General features: G+C 43.8%; 1 protein-coding gene across 1 annotated transcript in view; it reads left to right on the top strand.

Moving 5' to 3' along the window:
* The window catches only part of DLG5 (discs large MAGUK scaffold protein 5), a 149353-nt gene that overhangs the window by 86715 nt on the left and 37137 nt on the right, over window positions 1–25501 (top strand). Inside the window, 8 exon segments of the mRNA XM_070751994.1 lie at window positions 1208–1311; window positions 3625–3717; window positions 9316–10341; window positions 13895–14033; window positions 15332–15476; window positions 20345–20466; window positions 22741–22830; window positions 24742–24910. Of these exon segments, the coding sequence (XP_070608095.1) occupies window positions 1208–1311; window positions 3625–3717; window positions 9316–10341; window positions 13895–14033; window positions 15332–15476; window positions 20345–20466; window positions 22741–22830; window positions 24742–24910 (1888 nt within the window).

Here is a 25501-nt window from a genome sequence, read left to right as displayed (position 1 = left end):
CTTGTGGGGTTTCTACATTTTTCCACCTTTGGGCAAAAGCTGCAGTAATAATAGAAAAATAGCAGTCTATATTTCCACTGCATTCTTCACGGATTTGCTACCAAAGTGAATAAGTGACCTCCATCCTTCTGAAGTCAGTCAAATGAGGACCCAGACGGTTGGGAGCAATAGGCCAACTCTGTAAACCTCTTAGAGAGGGCTGTAAAGCCATCTTATTTATTTATTTATTTATTTATTTATTTATTTATTTATTTATTTATTTATTTATTATCTATCTATCTATCTATCTATCTATCTATCTATCTATCTATCTATCTATCTATCTATTAGATATGTATGCCGCCCCTCTCCGCAGACTCGGGGCGGCTAACAACAGTAAAAAGACACCGTAAACAAATCTAATATTTAAAAAAATCTAAAAACCCCAATTTAAGAGGTCAGTCATACCTACAGTCATACCATACATAAATTTTATGAGCCTAGGGGAAGGGAATATCTCAATTCCTCCATGCCTGACGACAGAGGTGGGTTTTAAAGAGCTTATGAAAGGCAAGGAGGGTGGGGGCAACTCTGATATCTGGGGGGGAGTTGGTTCCATAGGGTCGGGGCCGCCACAGAGAAGGCTCTTCCCCTGGGTCCCGCCAAACGACATTGTTTAGTCGACGGGACCCGGAGAAGGCCAACTCTGTGGAACCTTATCGGTCTCTGGGATTCGTGCGGCAGAATCTACGTATGGTATTATGTATGGTATGAGGACCCGGATTGTGGGGGCAATAGGCTGGCTCTGTTAAAAAAAGTGCTATTGCTAACATGTTGTAAGCCGCCCTGAGTCTAAGGAGAAGGGCGGCATAAAAATTGAATGAATAAAGTAAATAAATAAAAATAAAATAAATCTCTACAGGCTAAAAACAATACAGCTTTCTGCATTTGTATTGCCTATATCAGAATTATTATCTTAAGTGCTATTGCTATAAATAAAACATTTTAAACCTTCCGAATTCTGCAAATGTATGCTGAATGCTGAATAGATTTGGTTGACCGAGGCTGGTTCAACGAGTTCAGGTTTTGTTTTGCAAGGAAACAGGTGTGGAACAATCCCACACTCATCCTTCAAGAATGGCTATTAGCGAAGACTAATTATCCATGCCAATAAACTTTGTGTGGAGGGGATTGTTACAAAATTCACGTTGGGCTTCTTCCATTTCAGATAGCGGAATTGGTCTAGAAAACGGAACCTTTGTCGCCACCATAACCAGTGGCAGTCCAGCTGCCAAGGATGGATCCCTCGCTGTGGGAGATAGGATCATTGCTGTAAGTTAGTTTCCAAACTTTTTAGCATAAAAATTCAAATCAGATGACAGGAGGAGCCTATTTGGCCAGAGGTTTCTTCTAAAGTTACATGCTAACTACCAAGAGGATTGGTAAGCAAACATACTGGTTGTATAGTACAGTGGTACCTCTACCTACAAACGCCTCTACTTACGAACCTTTCTAGATAAGAACCAGGTGTTCAAGATTTTTTTGCCTTTCTCAAGAACCATTTTCCACTTACAAACCCGAGCCTCCGAAACTGTACGCGGAAAAGGCTGGGAGAAGCCTCCGTGGGGCCTCTCTAGGAATCTCCTGGGAGGAAACAGGGCCGGAAAAGGGGAGAAGCCTCCGTGGGGCCTCTCTAGGAATCTCCTGGGAGGAAACAGGGCTGGAAAAGGCAGGGAGAAGCCTCTCTGGGGCCTCTCTAGGAATCTCCTGGGAGGAAACAGGGCTGGAAAAGGCAGGGAGAAGCCTCCCTGGGGCCTCGCTAGGAATCTCCTGGGAGGATACAGGGCTGGAAAAGGCGGGGAGAAGCCTCCCTGGGGCCTCTCTAGGAATCTCCTGGGAGGAAACTTTGTGAAATTGCTCTCACTTGCCTTACTCAAGGTGTCCAGCAACCCTGGAAAACAGAGATATCGGGGAATTATCAGGGAAATCGGCGGTTCGGGAAATATCAGGGAATAATCAAGGAATTCGTGAAAAAAACGGAATAAATCAGGGGCGAAAAACCAAACTGTATTACTATGTTGAAAAGTCGGAAAAATCATGTTAAAAAGAAAAAAACGGATCACACTGCCTGGCAGAGTCAAGCAAAAATGAGCATAACTGTGGCAACAACTTGCTTCCACAGCTACCGATATTTCTCCACGGCTTAGCCGTTTGGTATGATGTCATCTACGACTGCGTTTTAACTAGACCGCAAGTTACAGGGAAATGTCAGGGAAATATCAGGGAATTTCAAAATGCTTTCCCCCTGGACGCCCTACTTACTAAGGAGCCGGGGTGGCGCAGCAGGTAGAGTGCTGTACTGCAGGCCACTGAAGCTTAACTGTAGATCTGTAGGTCAGCGGTTCAAATCTCATCACCGGCTCAAGGTTGACTCAGCCTTCCATCCTTCTGAAGTGGGTAAAATGAGGACCCGGATTGTGGGGGCAATAGGCTGACTCTGTTAAAAAGTGCTATTTCTAACATGTTGTTGTAAGCCGCCCTGAGTCTAAGGAGAAGGGCGGCATAAAAATCGATTTAAATAAATACGTGTAAGTAAGTAAGTAAGTAAGTAAGTAAGTAAGTAAGTAAGTAAGTAAGTAAGTAAGTAAGTAAGTAAGTAAGTAACCCAGTAAGTATGCTGGCTCTGTTAAAAATAGCTGTTGCTAATATGTTGTAAGCTGCCCTGAGTCTAAGGAGAAGGACGGCATAAAAATAAAATAAAATAAATAAAATAAAATACAGTAGTCCCTCACCTATCGCTGGTGTTACGTTCCAGACCCGGCCGCGATAGGTGGAATCCGCGATGGGGAATTTATCGACTGATAGTACTTATTTAAGTATTTATATTGTAATTGTTTGGTAAGTTTTCATTGTTTTAAGTGTTTATAAACCCTTCCCACACAGTATTTATTTTAGATACAGTATTTAAATACAGTATTTACAATTTTAGATATATTTTTTTTGAAAAACCTGCCGATCGAGTTCGGCGGGCTGTTTAAGTCTGCCGATCGACTTCCTCAGAAACCCACGAACCAGCGAAGATCCGCGAATGATTTTTCTCATTAATATTTCTTGAAAACCCGCGATGAAATGAAGCCGCAGTAGGTGAAGCGCGGTATAGCGAGGGACTACTGTAAAATAAAATAAAATAAATAAAAATTGAAATAAAATAAAAATAAAAATAAAATAAAATAAATAAAATAAAACAAAATAAATAAAATAAAAAAATTAAATAAAATAAAATAATAAAATAAAATAAAATAAATTAAAATAAATAAAAATTGAAATAAAAATTGAAATAAAATAAAACAAAATAAATAAAATTAAATTAAAAAATAAAATAAAATAAAATAAATAAATTAAATATTAAATTAAATTAAATTAAATTTTCTAATACTGAAATTAGATGCAAACCATTGCTGTCGTTGTCTGTTATGGTTCCCCGTGGCTGCCCAAAGCAGAATTACCTATCCAACTACTAATAAAGGAATAGACAATTAAAATCTTCCGGGTGTGGAAAAAGAACCTGGAAGACCAACATTGAATACAGTTCATATCCCAATGTTTACTGGACTTTCATGCTCGATACGCTTCCTTTTCCTGCAGATAAACGGCATTTCACTCGATAATAAATCGCTGACCGAATGTGAAGCTCTTCTGCGAAATTGCAGGGAGTCCCTTACGCTGTCGTTAATGAAGGTGAGTGCGAATAAAGGGTGCGTAGTCTTTTATCGGTGGGTTAATATTTATCGGAGAGGATTCTAGTCCTCTCGGGGGGAGGGCAGAGGGGGGAGGGCATAGCCAGCTGGACATTACTCGTGTCCAGGAGGCCTGCGGTGGCCCAAGAACTCCTGCCAGCTCCTCCCAAACTCTATTTGCAGCTGCAGTGGACTCCTACAACCCTCTACCGGCGAAAACCGAGCTTGGGAGGGCTGCCCGTGGGTCTTCCGTGGCCCGTTTCCGCTGGCAGAGGCACCACGTGCTGGCCCTTTGCTGTTTCCACGGTGGCCCCACGGGCCAAATCTAAGCACCTCTTGGCCGGATCTGGCTTCCGGGCCTTCAGTTTTTTTTTTTTTTAAATAAATTTTATTAATTTTTTTAAATTTTAACAGAAAGATAAAACATAAATTCAAAACATAAATGTGTGTACTATCACCAAACAAACAAAACCATATATCCCTCCACACCAGGGAAGTTTCAATTCCATATCTTTCATTTTTCAGGTTACATTGCTCATTCTTTATAGAGTGATTGAATTTTATTTTTTACATTTGCATCGCTTACTAATATTAATATATGATTTTTAACCTTTTCCCACCGCCTCATTGTTGCTGCTAATTTCTCTTCATTATAATTATGTAATCTAATTTCCATAATTTCGTAGCGGATGTGATCCACCATGTACCTGCACCAATTTTTTATCGTCCATTTATTAGCATCTTTCCACCCAAGCACTATAGTTGCTTGGGCACTTTCTATTGCCGCAATTTTAATTTCTTCATATTCTTTTACCTCGCTATTTTTTATCAATAGTGCTGCTTCCTTGGTTAGTTTCCAGTCACTGTTCGTAATTTTATTCACTTCCATTTGTATTTGCTTCCAAAATTTTGGGACTTTACTGCATTCCCAAAACATATAGAATAGAATAGAATAGAATTTTTATTGGCCAAATGTGATTGGACACACAAGGAATTTGTCTTGGTGCATATGCTCTCAACGTACATAAAATAAAATATACATTTGTCAAGAATCATATGGTACAACACTTAATGATTGTCATAGGGGTCAAATAAGCAACGAAGAAGCCATATTAATAAAAATCTTAGGATATAAGCAACAAGTTACAGTCATACAGTCAACATGGGAGGAAATGGGTGATAGGAATGATGAGAAAAACTTGTAGAATAGAAGTGTAGATTTAGTAGAAAGTCTGACAGTGTTGAGGGAATTATTTGTTTAGTAGAGTGATGGCGTTCGGGAAAAAACTGTTCTTGTGTCTAGTTGTCTTGGTGTGCAGTGCTCTGTAGCGACGTTTTGAGGGTAGGAGTTGAAACAATTTGTGTCCAGGATGTGAGGGGTCAGTAAATATTTTCCCCGCCCTCTTTTTGACTCGTGCAGTGTACAGGTCCTCAATGGAAGGCAGATTGGCAGCAATTATCCTCTGAAGTCTGTGTCGGTCCTGTTGGGTTGCAGCACCAAACCAGACAGTTATAGAGGTGCAGATGACAGACTCAGTGATTCCTCTGTAGAACTGTATCAGCAGCTCCTTGGGCAGTTCGAGCTTCCTGAGCTGGCGCAGAAAGAACATTCCTTGTTGTGCTTTTTTGATGATGTTTTTGATGTTAGGTGACCATTTTAGGTCCTGAGATATGATAGAACCTAGAAATTTGAAGGTCTCTACTGTTGATACTGTGTTTATATGCATAAATACTCCCTTTTCCTTACATCCATGCCAACAATTTCCTTTCTTCGTCGTTTGAAAGCGTGCTAGTTGTACTGGTGTATAGTACCATTTATGTAAAATTATTCTTCTCATCTCTCTTATCCTTGTATTTTTAACTCTTTTAATATTTTCAGTTATGCCTTCCATATCCCATTCATCAATTTCTAACTCATCCTGCCAATATTTCGTCAGTCCTTTTATTACTTGTTCCTCTGCTTGTAATAATCCCCTATGTATATTACCTGCTTGTGCTTTTATATTCTTACTCTTTTCCCTTAATATCTTCTCTAAATTAGTTTCTTGTTTGAGGAATATTTCTACATTTTCCTTTTTACTTAAATATGTGCTTATTGCATTAACTTGTAACCAATTTCGTTGACACCCCTGCTCTAAAGGCATGAACATTTTGGCTGTTCATAGTGAATTCCACTTCTTTGTGTTTGCTTTAAATGTATATTTAAAGGTCACTCCTGCCCTCACCACCTCGAGGTTCGACTACTGCAGTGCTCTCTACATGGGGCTACCTCTGAAAAGTGTTTGGAAACTTCAGATCGTGCAGAATGCAGCTGCGAGAGCAATCATGGGCTTTCCTAAATATGCCCATGTTACTCCAACACTCCGCAGTCTGCATTGGTTGCCGATCAGTTTCCGGTCACAATTCAAAGTGTTGGTTATGACCTATAAAGCCCTACATGGCATCGGACCAGAATACCTCCGGGACCGCCTTCTGCCGCACGAATCCCAGCGGCCGATTAGGTCCCACAGAGTTGGCCTTCTCCGGGCCCCTTCGACCAAACAATGTCACCTAGCGGGACCCAGGGAGAGAGCCTTCTCTGTGGCGGCCCCGGCCCTCTGGAATCAACTCCCTCCAGAGATCCGAATTGCCCCCACCCTCCTCGCCTTCCGTAAAATGCTGAAGACTCACCTCTGTCACCAGGCGTGGGGATAATTACCGCCACCCCCACCCCTTGTTATGTTTTCGACCTCTCCTGTATGATGGATTGGGTTGAATGTGTATGATTGTGTAGTTGGGGATTTTATTACAATTTTGGCTGTGCTATAAATGTTTTATATTTTAATTTTTTATTATTGGATTTGTAATGCATTGTATTATTATGATGTTGTGAGCCGCCCCGAGTCTTCGGAGAGGGGCGGCATACAAATCTAATTAATAATAATAATAATAATAATAATAATAATAATAATAATAATAATATATTCTATGGGATTTTACAAGTTTTAGCCCAACATTTCTAGAAGGGTTAGGGCCTAGGTCCCTCCAAGCGACATTGTCTAGTTCAGTGTTTTTCAACCAGTGTGCCGTGGCACACTAGTGTGCCGCGAGACATGGTCAGGTGTGCCGCGAAGCTCACAGAGAGAAAGAAAACAAGAGAAAGAAAGCAAGAGAAAGAGAGAAAGAAAGAGCAAGAGAGAAAGAGAGAAAGAAAGCAAGAGAAAGAGAACAAGAAAGAAAGAAAGCAAGAGAGAGAGAGGGGGGGGGAGGGAAGGTGGGAGAGAGAAAGAGAGCAAAAAAGAGGAAAGAAGGAAGAGAGAAAAAAAGAGGAAGGGAGAGAAACAGAGCGAAAGGGAGGAAAAGAGAGAATTTTTTTGTCCAAACTTTTTTTAGAAACCCCCCCCCCCAAATGTGCCCCATGGTTTTGTAAATGTAAAAAATGTGCCGCGGCTCAAAAAAGGTTGAAAATCACTGGTCTAGTTGACGGGACCTGGAGAAACCCGACTCTGTGGGACTTAACTGGTCACTGGGATTCGTGCAGCAGAAGGCGGTCCCAGAGATATTCTGGTCCGATGCTATGAAGGGCTTTATAGGTCATAACCAACACTTTGAATTGTGACCGGAAACTGACCGGTAACCAATGCAGACTGCGGAGTGTTGGTGTAACATGGGCATACCTAGGGAAGCCCATGACTGCTCTCGCAGCTGCATTCTGCACGATCTGAAGTTTCCGAACACTCTTCAAAGGTAGCCCCATGTAGGGACAATGGAGGGATGCAAAAGTCCCCATCTATTATACCTGCAACAGAGAGATCTTTCCTTGTATTGATGTTGCTCTTGGTCTGGATTTTCAGTTCGAAGAGTTAAAATAATAATAATAATAAATAATAATAATTTATTAGATTTCTATGCCGCCCCTCTCCGAAGACTCGGGGCGGCTCACAACAAACGATAAAAAACAATATTATACAGGCACAAATCTAATATTAAGAAAAAACTAAAAACCCTACCATAATTAAAAACCAAACAGCACATACATACCAAACATAAATTATAATAAGCCTGGGGGAAAGGTGTCTCAAATCCCACATGCCTGGCGGTATAAGTGGGTCTTAAGTAGTTTACAGAAGACAAGGAGGGTGGGGGCAATTCTAATCTCCGGGGGGAGTTGATTCCAGGGGGCCGAGGCCGCCACAGAGAAGGCTCTTCCCCTGGGGCCCGCCAGACGACATTGTTTAGTCGACAGGACCCGGAGAAGGCCAACTCTGTGGGACCTTATCGGCCGCTGGGATTCGTGCGGTAGCAGGCGGTTCCGGAGGTACTCTGCTCCAAATAAACAGAATTCACAACTGTACCTGGACATAGTTTAGCTGTTGGGTTATAAAAAGTGAACCAAGGTCATTACTGCATACCACCAGCACGGTGGTCCTTCCCTGCTCCCCCCCCCAACCCACGGCAAACCGATCTTGTAAAAGAAGGATGAATATTTAGCTTTCTCTGCAGTCAAGCAAGAAAACAGCCCATTAAATGTAAAGGGATGGACTATTCGACAGAAGGACCAGTTCAACCAGAATACAATGGCAGTCAAAGCCATTTATGACTGCTTTTTATAGGTGTCTTGCATTTGGTAGTTTGGTAACACCAGAGTGCTTAGAGAGAGCTTATTTTAAACTTGGCTATGTTAGATTTTAGACCAGGGGTCCCCAAACCTTTTACACAGGGGGCCAGTTCATTGTCCCTTGGACTGTTGGAGGGCCGGACTATAAAAAACCCTGTGAATAGATTCCTATGCACCCTGCACATACCTTATTTCTTTCTTTCTCTCTCTCTCTCTCTTGCTTTCTTTCTGTCTCTTGCTCTTTCTTTCTCATTCTCTCTCTTGCTATCTCTCTTCTTCCCTCCCTCCCTTTCTCTCCCTCTCTTTCTCCCCCTCCCTCCCTTCCCTCCCTCCTTCCTTCCTCTCCACTTCTTTCCCTCACTCTTTTTCCCCTTTCTTTCTTTCTTTCTCTCCACTTCTCTCTCTCTCTCTTTTCCCTCTTTCCCTCTCCCTCTTCTCTCCCTGCGGAGGACTCACCCGACAAGCCTCCACCCTCCGACCCAGGACTCCCATTCAATCCCCATTCATAAAACGGGAGCTAGCAACTCAAAGAGGAGGAGGCAGCGGGTGTGTGTGTGTATGTGTGTGTGTTGTGCCCAGCTCGGCTTTCGGCAAGCCTTACTTTACCTCGGGTGAGATAAGATTGAAGGGAACGTTCTCACTGCTTTTCCAGTGCGGCCATGGAAAAAATCCGCGGGCCAGATAAATGGCCTCAGCGGGCTGCATGTGGCCCAAGGGCCGTAGTTTGGGGACCGCTGTTTTAGACCTTTCATTTCGAGAAGTAGAATCTCTATTGGTGCCTTCATTAGTATAATTGGAGAAACATGTAGGACAGGGTTTCTCTTATATCTTTCTCCCCTGGCAGTTTATATTTTGTTTTCTGTTGTTGTTATTATTATTTATTATTATTTATTAGAGTTGTATGCCGCCCCTCTCTGTAGACTCAAACTGCGGAACATTACTGAGCATGAGCTAAAGAACTGGCGGATACGTCCATATTCATAATTTTTCTTCTCCACCTAGGTTTATCCTCAGAGTTCAAGTTCCTCTTGGAGTGGGCAGAACATATTTGAAAACCTTAAGGATTCGGAGAAGTTCTCCAACGGGCGGGGTCACATGTCCGAAGTACAAGCTCAAAATAAAAGAAACTTAAAGCACAACAGTTCAACCCAAACGGATATTTTCAACCCGGATATAATGGAGGTCAAGAAGGATCCCAGTGATCCAGACAATGGTTTGTTTTGCAGTCTGAAGCCGTTCCCCAGTGGCGTTTTACACAGTGACTCCCACCGGTCCACGGTCCACGAATGCCACAGCAATTCGAAGCACAGCCTCGAATCCTTTGGTCCAGACGGGTACGGAGACCCCAGATATGGGATAGTGAACTTGGACAACCAAAGGCTTTCCTTTGACCCCACCATCGCAGACTGCATTGTCCTGGAGAGCGCGCTGGACAAAGGACCAAGCGGGAAGCACAATGGTGGCACATGGCCCAAAGTCGTGGTCAACATAGCTCCAGCAGAATCAGAAAAATTCTCAGTCTACAAAAAGCCCAAACAGAGAAAATCCATCTTTGACCCGGACACTTTCAAAAGACCTCTGACCCCTCCCAAAATGGACTACCTGTCTCCCAATCCGATGTTGGGACTATCGGCCCAAACTTCAAAACCGGAAACCATCTCCACCCCTCCAACGCCGCCGACCAGAAGCGATTCTATTAAATTTAAACACAAACAGCAGGCCAGTTCCGCCTCGGAGTCTACCATGACGATGGGGTCGCCCCCTCCTAGTCCAGCTGCAATCCAGCCCCCGCTCTCCATGGAACTAAAGCCGGACTCTTGTCTTCTCCGGGGGCGAGGTAGACCCTCAGGACATTACTACAGGGAAGAGGGGGGAGACCCTGGACATTTGCCCTCGAGAAAATCCTGCGAAGAGGACGCTGGCTTTCAAAGAGTGGAAGAGCCTGAAATCAAAAGACCGAGGCCCAAATCGGCTCCCGCCTTCAGGCATAAACTGACCCCCGTGCCCATTCCAAATCCATCTCAGCAGGTAGATATTGGCGAGTATAATGGCGAGTATTCTGAGCAGAGTCAGGTTACAAGCGGTGTGCCACAAGGGTCTGTTCTGGGACCGATTCTTTTTAATATGTTTGTGAGTGACATAGGGGAAGGTTTGGTAGGGAAGGTTTGCCTATTTGCCGATGACTCTAAAGTGTGCAATAGGGTTGATATTCCTGGAGGGGTCTGTAATATGGTAAATGATTTAGCTTTACTAGATAAATGGTCAAAGCAATGGAAACTGCAGTTTAATGTTTGCAAATGTAAAATAATGCACTTGGGGAAAAGGAATCCTCAATCTGAGTATTGCATTGGCAGTTCTGTGTTAGCAAAAACTTCAGAAGAGAAGGATTTAGGGGTAGTGATTTCTGACAGTCTCAAAATGGGTGAGCAGTGTGGTCGGGCAGTAGGAAAAGCAAGTAGGATGCTTGGCTGCATAGCTAGACGTATAACAAGCAGGAAGAGGGAGATTATGATCCCGCTATATAGAGCGCTGGTGAGACCCCATTTGGAATACTGTGTTCAGTTCTGGAGACCTCACCTACAAAAAGATATTGACAAAATTGAACGGGTCCAAAGACGGGTGGAAGAATGGTGGAAGGTCTTAAGCATAAAACGTATCAGGAAAGACTTCATGAACTCAATCTGTAGAGTCTGGAGGACAGAAGGAAAAGTGGGGACATGATCGAAACATTGAAATATGTCAAAGGGTTCAATAATGTCCAGGAGAGAAGTGTTTTTAATAGGAAAGTGAACACAAGAACAAGGGGACACAATCTGAAGTTAGTTGGGGGAAAGATCAAAAGCAACATGAGAAAATATTATTTGACTGAAAGAGTAGTAGATGCTTGGAACAAACTTCCAGCAAACGTGGTTGGTAAATCCACAGGAACTGAATTTAAACATGCCTGGGATAAACATAGATCCATCCTAAGATAAAATACAGGAAATAGTATAAGGACAGACTAGATGGACCAGGAGGTCTTTTTCTGCCGTCAATCTTCTATGTTTCTAGATATGGGGTCTTGAAAAAGGATCCTATCAAATAGTTTCCCCGGTGATGGCAGGGTATAAATCGGGATGTCAAATTGACAAATTGGCGGGGCACTGTGGGACACAGAATGCTGGACTCCATGGGCCTTGGCCCCATTCAGCATGGCTCTTCTTAGGTTCCCCGTTGACATAGCTTGCCAGAGGTTCACGAAAGGGGATCACATGACCCTGGGACATTGCAACCCGTCACAAATATTCAGTTGCCAAACATCTAAATTTTGAACACGTGACCTGGCGGAATGCTGCAACTGTCGTGTTGGTATGTCTCGGTATATCTAGGCTATGAGACCTTCGACATGCACCGAGCAGGAGTGTGGATGTGTGTGTTTTATAGCCAATAATGACACAGACTTAGTTATGCTGATTAAGTACTGTTTACATATACAGTGGTACCTCTGTTCTCGACCACAATCCGTTCCAGAAGTGTCGTCGAGAACCGATTTGGTCAAGTACCGAATTAATTTATCCCATAGGAAATAATGGAAATGGATTTAATTGGTTCCCAGCCCCTGTTGACTCGCTGGTAACCAATTAAATCTATTTTCTTTATTTCCTATGGGATAAAAGTCTGAGGAGCTCTATAAGCGCTCCAAGCTGCAGGAAGGGTGGGGGCGGCTGCAATCCCGGCAGCTTCGGGGGACTCCTTTCCTCAGTGCTTCGTCTTGTGCACCAACTTTCTCCTTCCTGGTGGGAGTGGTGGCGGCGGCAGCGGCTTCCCTTCAAGGAACAGCAGCGCCGGGAACGTCACGTAATGAAGGGAAGCCAGTAGAGCGGCGGCAACTGCTGAGATGGCTCCGGCAGGTTCCCTTCATCACGTGACGTTCTCGGCGCTGCTGCTCCTCGAAGGGAAGCCGCTGCCGTCACCACCGCTGCCGCCGGGAAGGAGAAAGTTGGTGCACAAGACGAAGCACTGAGGAAAGGAGCCCCCCGAAGCTGCCGGTATTGCAGCCGCCCCCACCCTTCCTGCAGCTTGGAGAGGTTAGACTATAGAGACTGGGAGGCTGTTAAGCTGGCGGTAACATTTTGGATAACAAACAAAATTTCGGTATCCGAATTTTTGTTCAGATACCGAAGCAAATTTTTGCCGAAAATTTTGTTCGGTATCCGAAATACACGAAAATTAAGGCGTTCGAGAACCGAGGTACCACTGTACATAAAAGAAAAAGAGACATTTGTCAAGAATCATGTGGTACAACACTTAATGATTGTCATAGGGGTCAAATAAGCAATGAAGAAACAATCAATATTAATAAAAATCTTAAGGATACAAGCAACAAGTGACAGTCCTACCGTCCTAAGTGGGAGGAAAAGGATGATAGGAATGACGAGAAAAACTAGTAGAAATAGAAGTGCAGATTTAGTAAAAAGTCTGACAGTGTTGAGGGAATTATTTGTTTAGCAGAGTGATGGCGTTTGGGAAATACATAAATAAAGATAATTATTTATTTTATTTATTCGACTTTTATGCCCCCCCCAATCCCGAAGGACTCAGGGTGGCTCTTACAAAATAATATGATACAATACCAAAGAGCTGAGGTGGCGCAGCAGGTAGAGTGCTGTACTGCAGGCCACTGAAGCTGACTGTAGCTCTATAGGTCAGCGGTTCAAATCTTATCACCGGCTCAAGGTTGACTCAGCCTTCTTCCATCCTTCCGAGGTGGGTCAAATGAGGACCCGGATTGTGGGGGCAATGGGCTGGCTCTGCTAAAAAGTGCTATTTGCTAACATATTGTAAGCCGCCTTCAGTCTAAGCAGAAGGGCGGCATAAAAATTGAGTGAATGAATGAATGAATGAATGAATGAATGAATGAATGAATGAATGAATAATAAAATAAAATAAAATAAAATAAAATAAATACTGGTGAGACCACATTTGGAATACTGTGTTCAGTTCTGGAGACCTCACCTACAAAAAGATATTGACAAAATTGAACGGGTCCAAAGACGGGCTACAAGAATGGTGGAAGGTCTGAAGCATAAAATGTATCAGGAAAGACTTCATGGACTCAATCTGTATAGTCTGGAGGACAGAAGGAAAAGGGGGGACATGATCGAAACATTTAAATATGTTAAAGAGTTAAATAGGGTTCAGGAAGGAAGTGTTTTTAATAGGAAAGTGAACACAAGAACAAGGGGACACAATCTGAAGTTAGTTGGGGGAAAGATCAAAAGCAACATGAGAAAATATTATTTCACTGAAAGAGTAGTAGATCCTTGGAACAAACTTCCAGCAGACGTGGTTGGTAAATCCACAGTAACTGAATTTAAACATGCCTGGGATAAACATATATCCATCCTAAGATAAAATACAGAAAATAGTATAAGGGCAGACTAGATGGACGATGAGGTCTTTTTCTGCCGTCAGACTTCTATGTTTCTAAATAAATTAAATAATTAAATTAAATTAAATTAAATTAAATTAAATCAATAAAAAGAAGTCGAATATAATCTCCAAAACTAACCCCGTGATATTTTGGATTTTCCTTCCCCAGGTACAAAAATGCATTCCAGCAAGTGAAGAGCTCCTGTCTCCAGAGGTACAAGAATGGCCAACATACTCACCCAAACGGGCCAGCCGGCATAGTGATGGTTTTGTGTCGGCCTGTATATATTCCGGAAGCTTGTCGGGAGGTTAGTAACTGTGATTGGCCTGTGACGACCCTGTTCAGTTCAGACTTTATTCTCTTGTATGACCCCTGCCACAACTACGGTTACTCCTTGGCTTACAACCCGTTCATGTAGGGACCATCCCAGAGGCGAGTTCCTCCTGGTACCGGTAGTAAACCGGTTGATTGAAACGTTTAAATATGTTAAAGGGTTAAATAAGGTCCAGGAGGGAAGTGTTTTTAATAGGAAAGTGAACACAAGAACAAGGGGGCACAATCTGAGGTCAGTTGGGGGAAAGATCAGAAGCAACATGAGAAGATATTATTTTAATGAAAGAGTAGTAGATGCTTGGAACAAACCTCCAGCAGACGTGGTTGGTCAATCCATAGTGACTGAATTTAAACATGCCTGGGTTAAACATATATCCTAAGATAAAATACAGGAAGTAGTATAAGGGCAGACTAGATGGACTAATGTGTGTGATTGGGGAAACCACAGGAAGGGTGGAGGCCCTGTTTCCTCCCAGTAAATTCCTAGAGAGGCCCCAGGGAGGCTTCTCCCCGCCTTTTCCGGCCCTGTTTCCTCCCAGGAGATTTCTAGAGAGGCCCCACAGAGGCTTGGGTTTGTAAGTGGAAAATGGTTCTTGAGAAGAGCCAAAAAAATCTTGAACACTGGTTCTTATCTAGAAAAGTTCATAAGTAGAGGCGTTCTTAGGTAGAGGTACCACTGTACTCTACAACTAGTATATTTGCTTACCAACGCACTTGGTAGTTACCATGTTACTTTAGAAGAAACAATATTCTGCTTCTGGCCAAATAGGCTCCACCTCTCATCTGATTCCTAGAGAGGCCCCACGGAGGCTTCTCCCTGCCTTTTCCGGCCCTGTTTCCTCCCAGGAGATTCCTTGAGAGGCCCCACGGAGGCTTCTCCCTGCCTTTTCCGGCCCTGTTTCCTCCCAGGAGATTCCTAGAGAGGCCCCATGGAGGATTCTCCCTGCCTTTTCCGGCCCTGTTTCCTCCCAGGAGATTCCTAGAGAGGCCCCACGGAGGCTTCTCCCTGCCTTTTCCAGCCCTGTTTCCTCCCAGGAGATTCCTAGAGACGCCCCACGGAGGCTTCTCCCTGCCTTTTCCGGCACTGTTTCCTCCCAGGAGATTCCTAGAGAGGCCCCATGGAGGATTCTCCCTGCCTTTTCCGGCCCTGTTTCCTCCCAGGAGATTCCTAGAGTCGCCCCACGGAGGCTTCTCCCTGCCTTTTCCCACCCCGTTTCCTCCCAGGAGATTCCTAGAGAGCCCCCACTCTCCTAACTTTCTTTTGCTCTGTAGGTACCGTCCCGAGAAACATTGCCCCCTGCTCTGCTGTGACAGCCGTGATGAGGAATCCTATTTACACAGCCTGGAGTCAGCGAATTGCCACCATCAATTGCTCGTCGGCAACCAATCAATATTGCCACCAGCACCTGCATCCCAGGTATTTTAAACAAGATGAACCTCGAACCCCCAATGCATAATCACTTCGGTTGTAGCGTTCTCCTTCCAATTGCGATCAGCCGAAAGGTTCTGAGAAGCCTTCGAGGAGGCACCAAGTGTCTTGTCCCACTCACTCTCTCACACACATGTAATGATGGGTTAGTGCAGTGATGGTGAACCTATGGCATGGGTGACACAGATGGCACGCGAGCCGTTGCCCTAGCTCAGCTCCAATGGGCATGTGTGTGCCGGTCAGCTGATTTTTGGCTCACACAGAGGCTTTGGGAGGGTGTTTTTGGCTTCCAGGGAGCTTCCCGGGCGAAGCAGGGGGGTGTTTTTATCCTCGCCTGGCTCCAGGGAAGCCTTTGGAGCCTGGGGAGGTCAGAAGTTGGGAATCAGGCCGTTTTCGGCCTCCAGAGGGCCTCCAGGGACTGGGGGAAGCTGTTTTCGCCCTCCCCAGGCATTGAATTATGGGTATGGGCACTTGTGCTTCTCCACGCTCTTTCCCACGCACCTGAGAACCAAAAAGTTTGCCATCACTGGGTTAGTGGGTCTATTAATATTTCCCAGCACTTAAAAACTCGGAACTGTCCCAATCAAGTCCAGCTACAAGCTGCCAATTCTTGTCCTCAGAGAAATTTACTTACTTACTTACTTACTTTACTTACTTTACTTACTTACTTACTTACTTACTTACTTACTTACTTACTTACTTACTTACTTACTTACTTACTTTACTTACTTACTTACTTATTCATTTATTTATTTATTCATTTGTCCAATACACAAATACATAGGAAGAAAATAACATGAAGTAATATATATAAGGATAAAAGTGAAAAATAGAAGAGAAGATGTATGAAAGGAAGAAAATATATATAATATATGAGATAAAGGAAAGGCAATTGGACAGGGGACGAAAGGCACACTAGTGCACTTATGTACGCCCCAATGATTCCATGAGCCACTTGAAAGTTTCCCAATCAAAATAAAATTAAATCTACAATACAAGAGGGTTCACAAGGCAAGAAAAATCCAGAGTTCAGAAGGCAAAATCCAAGTCAATCCAAAACAAAGCAAGAATCACAACGGCCAGAAAATTACACAGCTAGGAAGTAAACATACAGCTTGATGCCGTCCTCAATAAAATTGAGTTTGACACTCTTGTTCTATAAGGACTGGTCCATCTCATAACCCCTCACCTGATAAAATACCTGGGAAACACTGATGTTTTTTTTAATGTATAATTCTTATTGGACCAGTCAGATGTAGTTTCTTTGAATGTACCGTATTTTCCGGCGTATAAGACGACTGGGCGTATAAGACGACCCCCTAACTTTTCCAGTTAAAATATAGAATTTGAGATATACTCACCGTATAAGACTACCCCTCTTCTGTACATCATAGACCTGACTGAGTCTAGGTCTATGATGTACTTGCATTGAGAAAAAAATCATTTCTGAACATGATAACACAATATTTTAATTACTAATGATGAAGATCTTATTGTTAAAATTATGAATGAATTATTTAGAGAGAGAGAGCCAAGTGGGAGCACTATTCTGTCTATCTCTCCATATGTCTCTGTCTATCTGTCTTGTCTGCCTCTCATATTTCTCCTCACCACAATTAAGTTTATTATTATAACTCATCATAATTTGTCAACACAAAAAGGTGAACCTGGCTATTTTCCTTTCTCCTACCATCTATTCTGCAGGTATCTTTCAGTCTAACATGCAGCATGCTGACACCAATGTGAGAATCTATTATGGAATGAGAATCTGTATGTGATATCATGATATCGCAATCCAAACAGCCCATCCATTTTTTCCTCTTTCCGCACTTTCTGTCTTTATCCTCTTGCAATGTCACTTAAACAGATTTTAACTTGTCGGGTTTAATTAGTGACCCTGCCAATTTTCAGTACTGTGCAGTGTGCTATGATACAGAGCAGGGTGAATAATATGACCTCAGCTTTTAAAGTTATTTTAAAATGTTGCCTAAGAAATATGAAAAGATGATTCTTTTTGGAGGAAAAGTACATTTTCAATGGTTAAACATAAGAACAAATACAAACAGGCAGAAATAAATGCATCCAGTTTAACATTCAATCATTTCCCTGGCTCTTTTTATTGAAATGAACAAGTTCATACATTCAATTTTGCAACCACTAATAATGTTGGTCAAGTAGGTACAAAAATACCTGGGGAAATGATCAAAGTCTTTCTCTCTCCCCCTCTCTCTCCCTCTCTTTCTCTCTTGCTATCTCTTTTTCTCTCTTTTTTTTGCTTTCTCTCTTTCTCTCCCCGTCTCTCTCCTTCTCTTACTATCTCTTTCTCTCTCTTTCTGTCTCCCCTCTCTCCCTCTCTCTCTCCCTCTCTTGCCATCTCTTTCTCTCCCTCTCTCTTTCTCTCTCTCCCTCTCTTGCTATCTCTTTCTCTCTTTCTTTCCCCCCTCTCTCCCTCTCTCTCTCTCTCCCTCTGTTGCTATCCCCCTCTCTCTTTCTCTCTCTCCCTCTCTTGCCATCTCTTTCTCTCCCTCTCTCTTTCTCTCTCTCCCTCTCTTGCTATCTCTTTCTCTCTTTCTTTCCCCCCTCTCTCCCTCTCTCTTTCTCTCTCTCCCTCTGTTGCCATCTCTTTCTCTCCCTCTCTCTTTCTCTCTCTCCCTCTGTTGCTATCCCCCCTCTCTCTTTCTCTCTCTCCCTCTCTTGCCATCTCTTTCTCTCCCTCTCTCTTTCTCTCTCTCCCTCTCTTGCTATCTCTTTCTCTCTTTCTTTCCCCCCTCTCTCCCTCTCTCTTTCTCTCTCTCCCTCTGTTGCTATCCCCCCTCTATCTTTCTCTCTCTCCCTCTCTTGCTATCTCTTTCTTTCTCTTTCTGCCCCCTCTCCCTCTCTCTTTCTCCTTCTCTTTCTCCCTCTGTTGCTATCCCCCCTCTCTCTTTCTCTCTGTCCCTCTGTTGCTAACCCCCCCCTCTCTCTCCCTCTCTTGCTATCTCTTTCTCTCCCCCCCTCTCTCCATCTTTTTTTCTCTCAGCAGCGGCAGCAGGGTGATCAGCAGTGAGGCGGAGCTACGGAACTGACGTCCGGCCGGGGCGATTCTTCCCCGGCCGGAGAGGCAGCGTGTGAGCGAGCCTGCGCTCCGTTCAGGCTCGCCCAGCTGGGAGGCGGTGTTCGCGCCCCCCCAGCTGAAACTGACGTCCGGCCGGGGCGATTCTTCCCCGGCCGGAGAGGCAGCGTGTGAGCGAGCCTGCGCTCCGTTCAGGCTCGCCCAGCTGGGAGGCGGTGTTCGCGCCCCCCCAGCTGAAACTGACATCCGGCCGGGGCGATTCTTCCCCGGCCGGAGAGGCAGCGTGTGAGCGAGCCTGCGCTCCGGCCCAGCTGGAAGGTGGTGTTCGCGCCCCCCCAGCTGAAACTGACGTCCGGCCGGGGCGATTCTTCCCCGGCCGGAGAGGCAGCGTGTGAGCGAGCCTGCGCTCGGCTCAGGCTCGCCCAGCTGGGAGGCGGTATTCTGCCCCCCCCCCCAGCTGAAACTGAGGTCCGGCCGGGGCGATTCTTCCCCGGCCGGACAGGCACGCTTGTGCTGCCAAAGGCAGCGTGTGGGCGGGCCTGCGCTCGGCTCAGGCTCGCCCAGCTGGGAGGCGGTATTCTCGCCCCCCCAGCTGAAACTGAGGTCCGGCCGGGGCGATTCTTCCCCGGCCGGACAGGCACGCTTGTGCTGCCAAAGGCAGCGTGTGGGCGGGCCTGCGCTCGGCTCAGGCTCGCCCAGCTGGGAGGCGGTATTCTCGCCCCCCCCCCCAGCTGAAACTGAGGTCCGGCCGGGGCGATTCTTCCCCGGCCGGACAGGCACGCTTGTGCTGCCAAAGGCAGCGTGTGGGCGGGCCTGCGCTCGGCTCAGGCTCGCCCAGCTGGGAGGCGGTATTCTCGCCCCTCTCAGCCATCGCAAATAGGCGCCACTGTCCTATATCCGGCGTACAAGACGACCCCCCACTTTGGAAAAGATTTTCAGGGGTTAAAAAGTCGTCTTATACGCCGGAAAATACGGTAGCTAAATTTTTTTCTACTGTCTGCAAAAGTGGCAGGCTTTAATTGTTAAATATTAGGTTGTCTTTTTTAATTTTATTATGGGATTTCCTCCCCCTTTTGTTTTATCGTGCTTCTTATTTGTCACACTACAATTTAATTTTCGGTCCCAGGCAAAAGCATCACACATTGTGCCATGGTGAATCCCTCCACTCTACCATTTTTAAAATACGTTCCCTATTGCATTTATGGGACAGAGATGTGTCTTATTCCATTTATGCCCCTTGATCTAGAAACACGATTTGAGTATTGCCCACAAGATCATATACTGCAACGTCCTACCAGTAATGACTACTTCAGCTTCAACCGCAACAACACAAGAGCACGCAACAGATTCAAACTTAATATGAACCGCTCCAAAATTGACTATAAAAAATATGATTTCAACAATCGAGTTATCGAAGCGTGGAACTCATTACCGGACTCAATTGTGTCAACCCCTAACCCCCAACACTTCTCCCTTAGACTCTCCACGATTGACCTCTCCAGGTTCCTAAGAGGCCAGTAAGGGGCGTACATAAGTGCACTGGTGTGCCTTTCGTCCCCTGTCCAATTGTCTTTCCTTTCTCTCACTTATCATATATATTCTCTTCCTTTCATATATCCTCTCCTCTAAGTTCACTTTTACCCTTATATATATTTCTACATGTCTATTTTTCTTCCTATGTATTTGTGTATTGGATGAATGAATGAATGAATGAATGAATGAATGAATGAATGAATGAATGAATGAATGAATGAATGTTGCTGTTGGGTGCGTGTGAGCGAAAATCCAATTTTCTGTATTTCAGTACTCAGCACCAAGGACACCTCAGTTTGGATCTGAGCCACAAGCACACCAGCGAGTGCTCTGAAAATACACGCTCAAGGTCATCCCATGGTTCGAATTCACTGCCTTCCAGTGCAAGACTGGGTAAGATGTCTGAAAGATGAAACAGCCTGCTGTGTTTCTTTGTCTTAGTACATCATGGGCTTCCCTTGGAAGAGGGACATTCTTGAAGACAGGAGAGCTGTTGAGATGTTCTACAGAGGGTCTTTTTATGGGTGGTGAGGCCACCACTCTTCCACCTTCTATTATTATTATTATTATTATTATTATTATTATTATTATTATTATTATTATGTCAGTACAACACAGCAAACGAGATCACTATGCTGGATTTCGTATTTCATCACCAGTCGGGCACTTCCCAAGCACCTAGGACTGTGTGATGTAGCGGTGAATTATGTTTGCCGATCCCAGTAAAGTGGCCTTTTGCAATTGACAGATGGAGATTTTGTCAATTCCGATGGTTTTCAAATGTCTGCTGAGGTCCTTTGGCACTGCGCCCAGCGTGCCAAGTACCACTGGGACCACTTTCACTGGCTTATGCCAGAGTCGTTGCAGCTCGATTTTTAGATCTTTGTATTTCACTAATTCCTCTAGCTGCTTCTCCTCAATTCTGCTGTCCCCTGGGATGTCAATAATAATAATAATAATAATAATAATAATAATAATAATAATAATAACAACAACAACAACAACAACAACAATAATAATAATAATAATTATTATTTATTAGATTTGTATGCCGCCCCTCTCCGCAGACTTGGGGCGGCTCACAACAATAATAAAACAGTATACAATGTAACAAATCTAATATTAAAAGAAAGTATCTAAAAACCCGTCATTTAAAAAACCATACAACACAAGCACACCATACATAAAACTATATAAGCCTGGGGGAGATGTCTCAATTCCCCCATGCTTGGCGATATAGGTGGGTCTTGAGCAATTTACGAAAGGCAAGGAGGGTGGGGACAGTTCTGATCTCTGTGGGGGAATTGATTCCAGAGGGCCGGGGCTGCCACAGAGAAGGCTCTTCCCCTGGGGCCTGCCAGACGACATTGTTTAGTCGACAGGACCCGGAGAAGGCCAACTCTGTGGGACCTTATCGGCTGCTGGGATTCGTGTGGCAGAAGACGATCCCGGAGATATTCTGGTCTGATGCCAGAACCCGCAGGGCAGCGGGGCGGCTTTGCTGTGTTCGCTGCGGCGGTAGCGGGCGGCAGTAAGGTTCGGCTTCAATTGGAGCATACCAACGCTCCAAGAATTAAAGGGGAGGGATCCGGAGGTTGGGGCGGAAGCGGAGCTTTTATTTAAAGAAGTAGGACAGCTGAGGTGGAGGTGGGGAGGAGCAAAGATAAAACGCACATTATTATACATTGGGCAGCCCCGGAAAACCCATGGTGTGCAAAAAACACGGAGTATTTTTTAAATAATATTTTTTGAAAAACCGTGGTATGGACTTTTTGCGAATGTCGGACCCGTAAGAGTCAAGGGAACACTGCACTGGCATCAATGTATAGTTATTAACCTGTATGTTTATGCATAGTTAACACGCAGAACTGGTGTGCCTGTGAACAAAGATTCTATTTTAATTGCAAAACAGGGAAATTTCTAGATCACTGTTTCCCAACCTTGGCAACTCGAAGATATCTGGACTTCAACTCCCAGAAGTCCCCAGCCAGCATTCACTGGCTGGGGACTTCTGGGAGTTGAAGTCCAGATATCTTCAAGTTGCCAAGCTTGGGAAACACTGTTCTAGATGATAAACTTTAAAAAGAAAACGCTTCCAACCTACCTTGGAGTCCAGCCATAAGGGCAAAATATAATATTTTGTCCACTTTTGATCATGCAGTGAAGGTCACTTGAATTTGATGACGAGATCAGAACTTTTTGGAGAGTGGGGCTTGATAGCAATGAGGAGTGGTTGCCTTCTACTCCTAAATTCCCTTCATTTTTGCCGCCACTCTTTTGAATCCCAGAGAGGGGAACCTCAGGGGAATCCCCGTGCTGGCAACGGAAGTCTGGAGGCGGGGATTCCCAGCAGCGCAAGGCAAAAGGGTTGCACACATTATTTGCTTTTACATTGATCCCTATGGGGAAAATTGCTTCGTCTTACAAACTTTTCATCTTACGAACCTGGTCACGGAACGAATTAAGTTCGTAATACGAGGTATCGCTGTACTCCAAAAAATACAGTAAATCAGTAGAGCTGTCTTCATAAACTCAGGTTTGGCCAAATGAGAGTTTTTACCAAGTAAAACTTGCTTCAAAGAGTTTTGTTACCAACCTAACTGGTTTCTTGGAACTTAAATGAATGTATTTATCTCCCCTGCCCCCCAATTTTCCATTTCCAAGTAGGTTCCTCCAGCAATTTACAATATAAAACAGAACGAATAAAAATACCTTTGACACCAAGATACCCAAGATCCATCATTGGTTCTGACAGAGGTAAGTACCTTTTCTTACTTTATTCTTCTCCATCTTTTTTTGAAATGAAGAATCTTACCGCAAGAACAGAAGACACACATTTCTGCATCTTACAGTCTATTTTCCTTTCGTCCCACATTCACTATTCACTAGGATTGTATGAAATCCCCACGAAAAGCCACTCATCCCATCACACTTTTTTATATATAAGTGTTCTGCCGGCGTGTCTCAACCGCCCGTAATTAGTCCAGGAAGACACACACCACACGATAAAAGGAAAACCCAAAAGTCTTTATCAACAGAAAAACAGAAACAGCTCCCTTTTTAAATGTCAAAGGGATTTTCTGGTACACATAAGGCACAGGTTAAATGCAGTCCAATTGCTCACCCAATAACTGGGAAATTGAGTCCAATTCTAAAGTCCAGAGAGTCCACACACAATCTTGAACAGCACAGAAACCACGATCTTGACGAAACAATGAATCAGATAAACTGCCATGAGGCTATAACAGCAGGCTGCACTTTTATCTGTAGCACTAATTACAGCAGCCCCACCCAACCACAGGTGGCCTCATTTTCTCTTGTAATAATCCTTCAGTTGTTGTCTCCTATGCATCACTCTACGCATGCATGGATGTGTCATTAATTCTTGTTCAGAATCCAGGGATGATACAGATGACTGATCTCCTCCTGGGCTGTCTGCCAAACTCCCCTCTTCCCTGTCACTCACGCTTCCTTGGTCAGAGGAGGCTTCGTCGGCAGATTCCATCAGGAGCAAAACAGGCCTGCGGCATGTGGATGTTTCCCCCACATCCACCTGCACATTCCTTGGGGCAGGAGCTGGGCCAGAGCTAACCACAACATATAAGTGTGTCTTAGTTTCTTTCAGCTATTAAACAACATGGAAACTCATCTCAAAAAATATTATGGAAGGACAATTTCCTTCCGCCCATCATACATCATGGTTGCAAACTCATTTCTTGACATTTTAGCGCCATATATCAGGAGGAATATGGAGAGGGAGGGGGGGAGAGTGGGAGATAACTCAGTAAAGATGCAATCAGATCAACATAAGAACCCAAGAAGAGCTCTGCTGAATCGGGCCAAAGCCCATCGAGTCCAGCATTCTGTGTCCCACAGTGGCCCACCAATTGTCCATGGGGATCTTGAGCAGAAAGAGAAGGCAAGACCCTCCCTTTCCCTTGACCCCCAACAAATGGCACCCAAGGGAACCCTGCCTGCCTCAACCAACATAGAGGCGGCACATGGACACCCGTTTCAATAACCACCGATATACTTGCCATCCATGAATCTGTCTAATCCTGCCTTGAAGCTATCCAGGCTGACAGCTGTCACAACCTCTTCTGGAAGGGAATTCCATAAACCAAGGAAGAAATATTTCCCTTTATTTGTCCTCACTTTCTGACCTATGAGCTTTAGGGAGGGCCCCCTCGTCCTAGCATTGTGTGATAGAGGAAATATTTTTTCTCTATCCACCTTTTCTATCCCAGGCATGATTTTATACACTTCGATCAAGTCACTCCTTCAACGCCGTCTTTCAAGGCTGAAGAGACCAAGGTGTTGCAACCTGGTTTCATAAGGGAGGGGCTCCATTTCCCTCCTCTCTCAATCCCCCCCTCCCCCCTCACTTTACTCAGTAACAAATTTACAGGGCTGGTTTTTTTACATCAGATCCATAGAGTCGTTAGAACGGTAACAGATTTCAACATAACTGCAGAGAGAGGGAGGGAGATATATATATATATATATCTTTCAATATATATATATTGAAAGAGATTGAGAGAGAGTTGCATTTGGTGGAATCCAGTCCAAAATGCTTGGAGGTAACCCCGTGGGAACGTGGGCACTATTGGTCATGAAATGTATGTTTTTACCTAATCCCCATGGATCTTCTATCTGTCGTTTATACAGGGTCCTTATCTCATTCCGAATGCAGCAGTCCCAGCTTGGTCACGCCTCCTCAATCACCCCTTAATTTGGAGACCTCCTCTTTTGCCAGCAGCCAGTCCCAAAATTCTCTTTCCACCTTGCCCAGGATTTCGGTGAGCCCCGTCTCCATGGGGCAACGTCGAAAAGACAAGTAAGTCCTCGTCGAGTTTGCGCCAATGCTTCATCTCAAGAGGGAAAGAACTTTGCATGGCCAAGCTCCATTCCTGGTGACCTCAAACCCAAGCAGTTTTCTTGACAACAATGTGGAAATGGTCTTTATTTATTTATTTTATTTATTTTATTTTATTTTATTTTATTTATTTTATTTATTTTATTTATTTTATTTATTTTATTTATTTTATTTATTTTATTTATTTTATTTATTTTATTTATTTTATTTATTTTATTTATTTTATTTATTTTATTGATTTTATTTATTTTATTGATTTTATTTATTTTATTGATTTTATTTATTTTATTGATTTTATTGATTTTATTGATTTTATTTATTTTATTGATTTTATTGATTTTATTGATTTTATTGATTTTATTGATTTTATTGATTTTATTGATTTTATTGATTTTATTGATTTTATTGATTGATTGATTGATTGGATTTGTATGCCGCCCCTCTCCGGAGACTCAGGGCGGCTAACAGCAATAATAAAACAGCATATAATAATCCAATATTAAAAACAGTTAAAAACCCATTATTATAAAAACCAAACATACATACAGACAT

The sequence above is a fragment of the Erythrolamprus reginae genome, chromosome 5 (genome assembly GCF_031021105.1).
Source record: "Erythrolamprus reginae isolate rEryReg1 chromosome 5, rEryReg1.hap1, whole genome shotgun sequence".
NCBI classification, from domain to species: domain Eukaryota; kingdom Metazoa; phylum Chordata; class Lepidosauria; order Squamata; family Dipsadidae; genus Erythrolamprus; species Erythrolamprus reginae.
The sequence above is the reverse complement of the archived record's forward strand: the minus strand, read 5'-3'. Positions and strand labels throughout refer to the sequence as shown.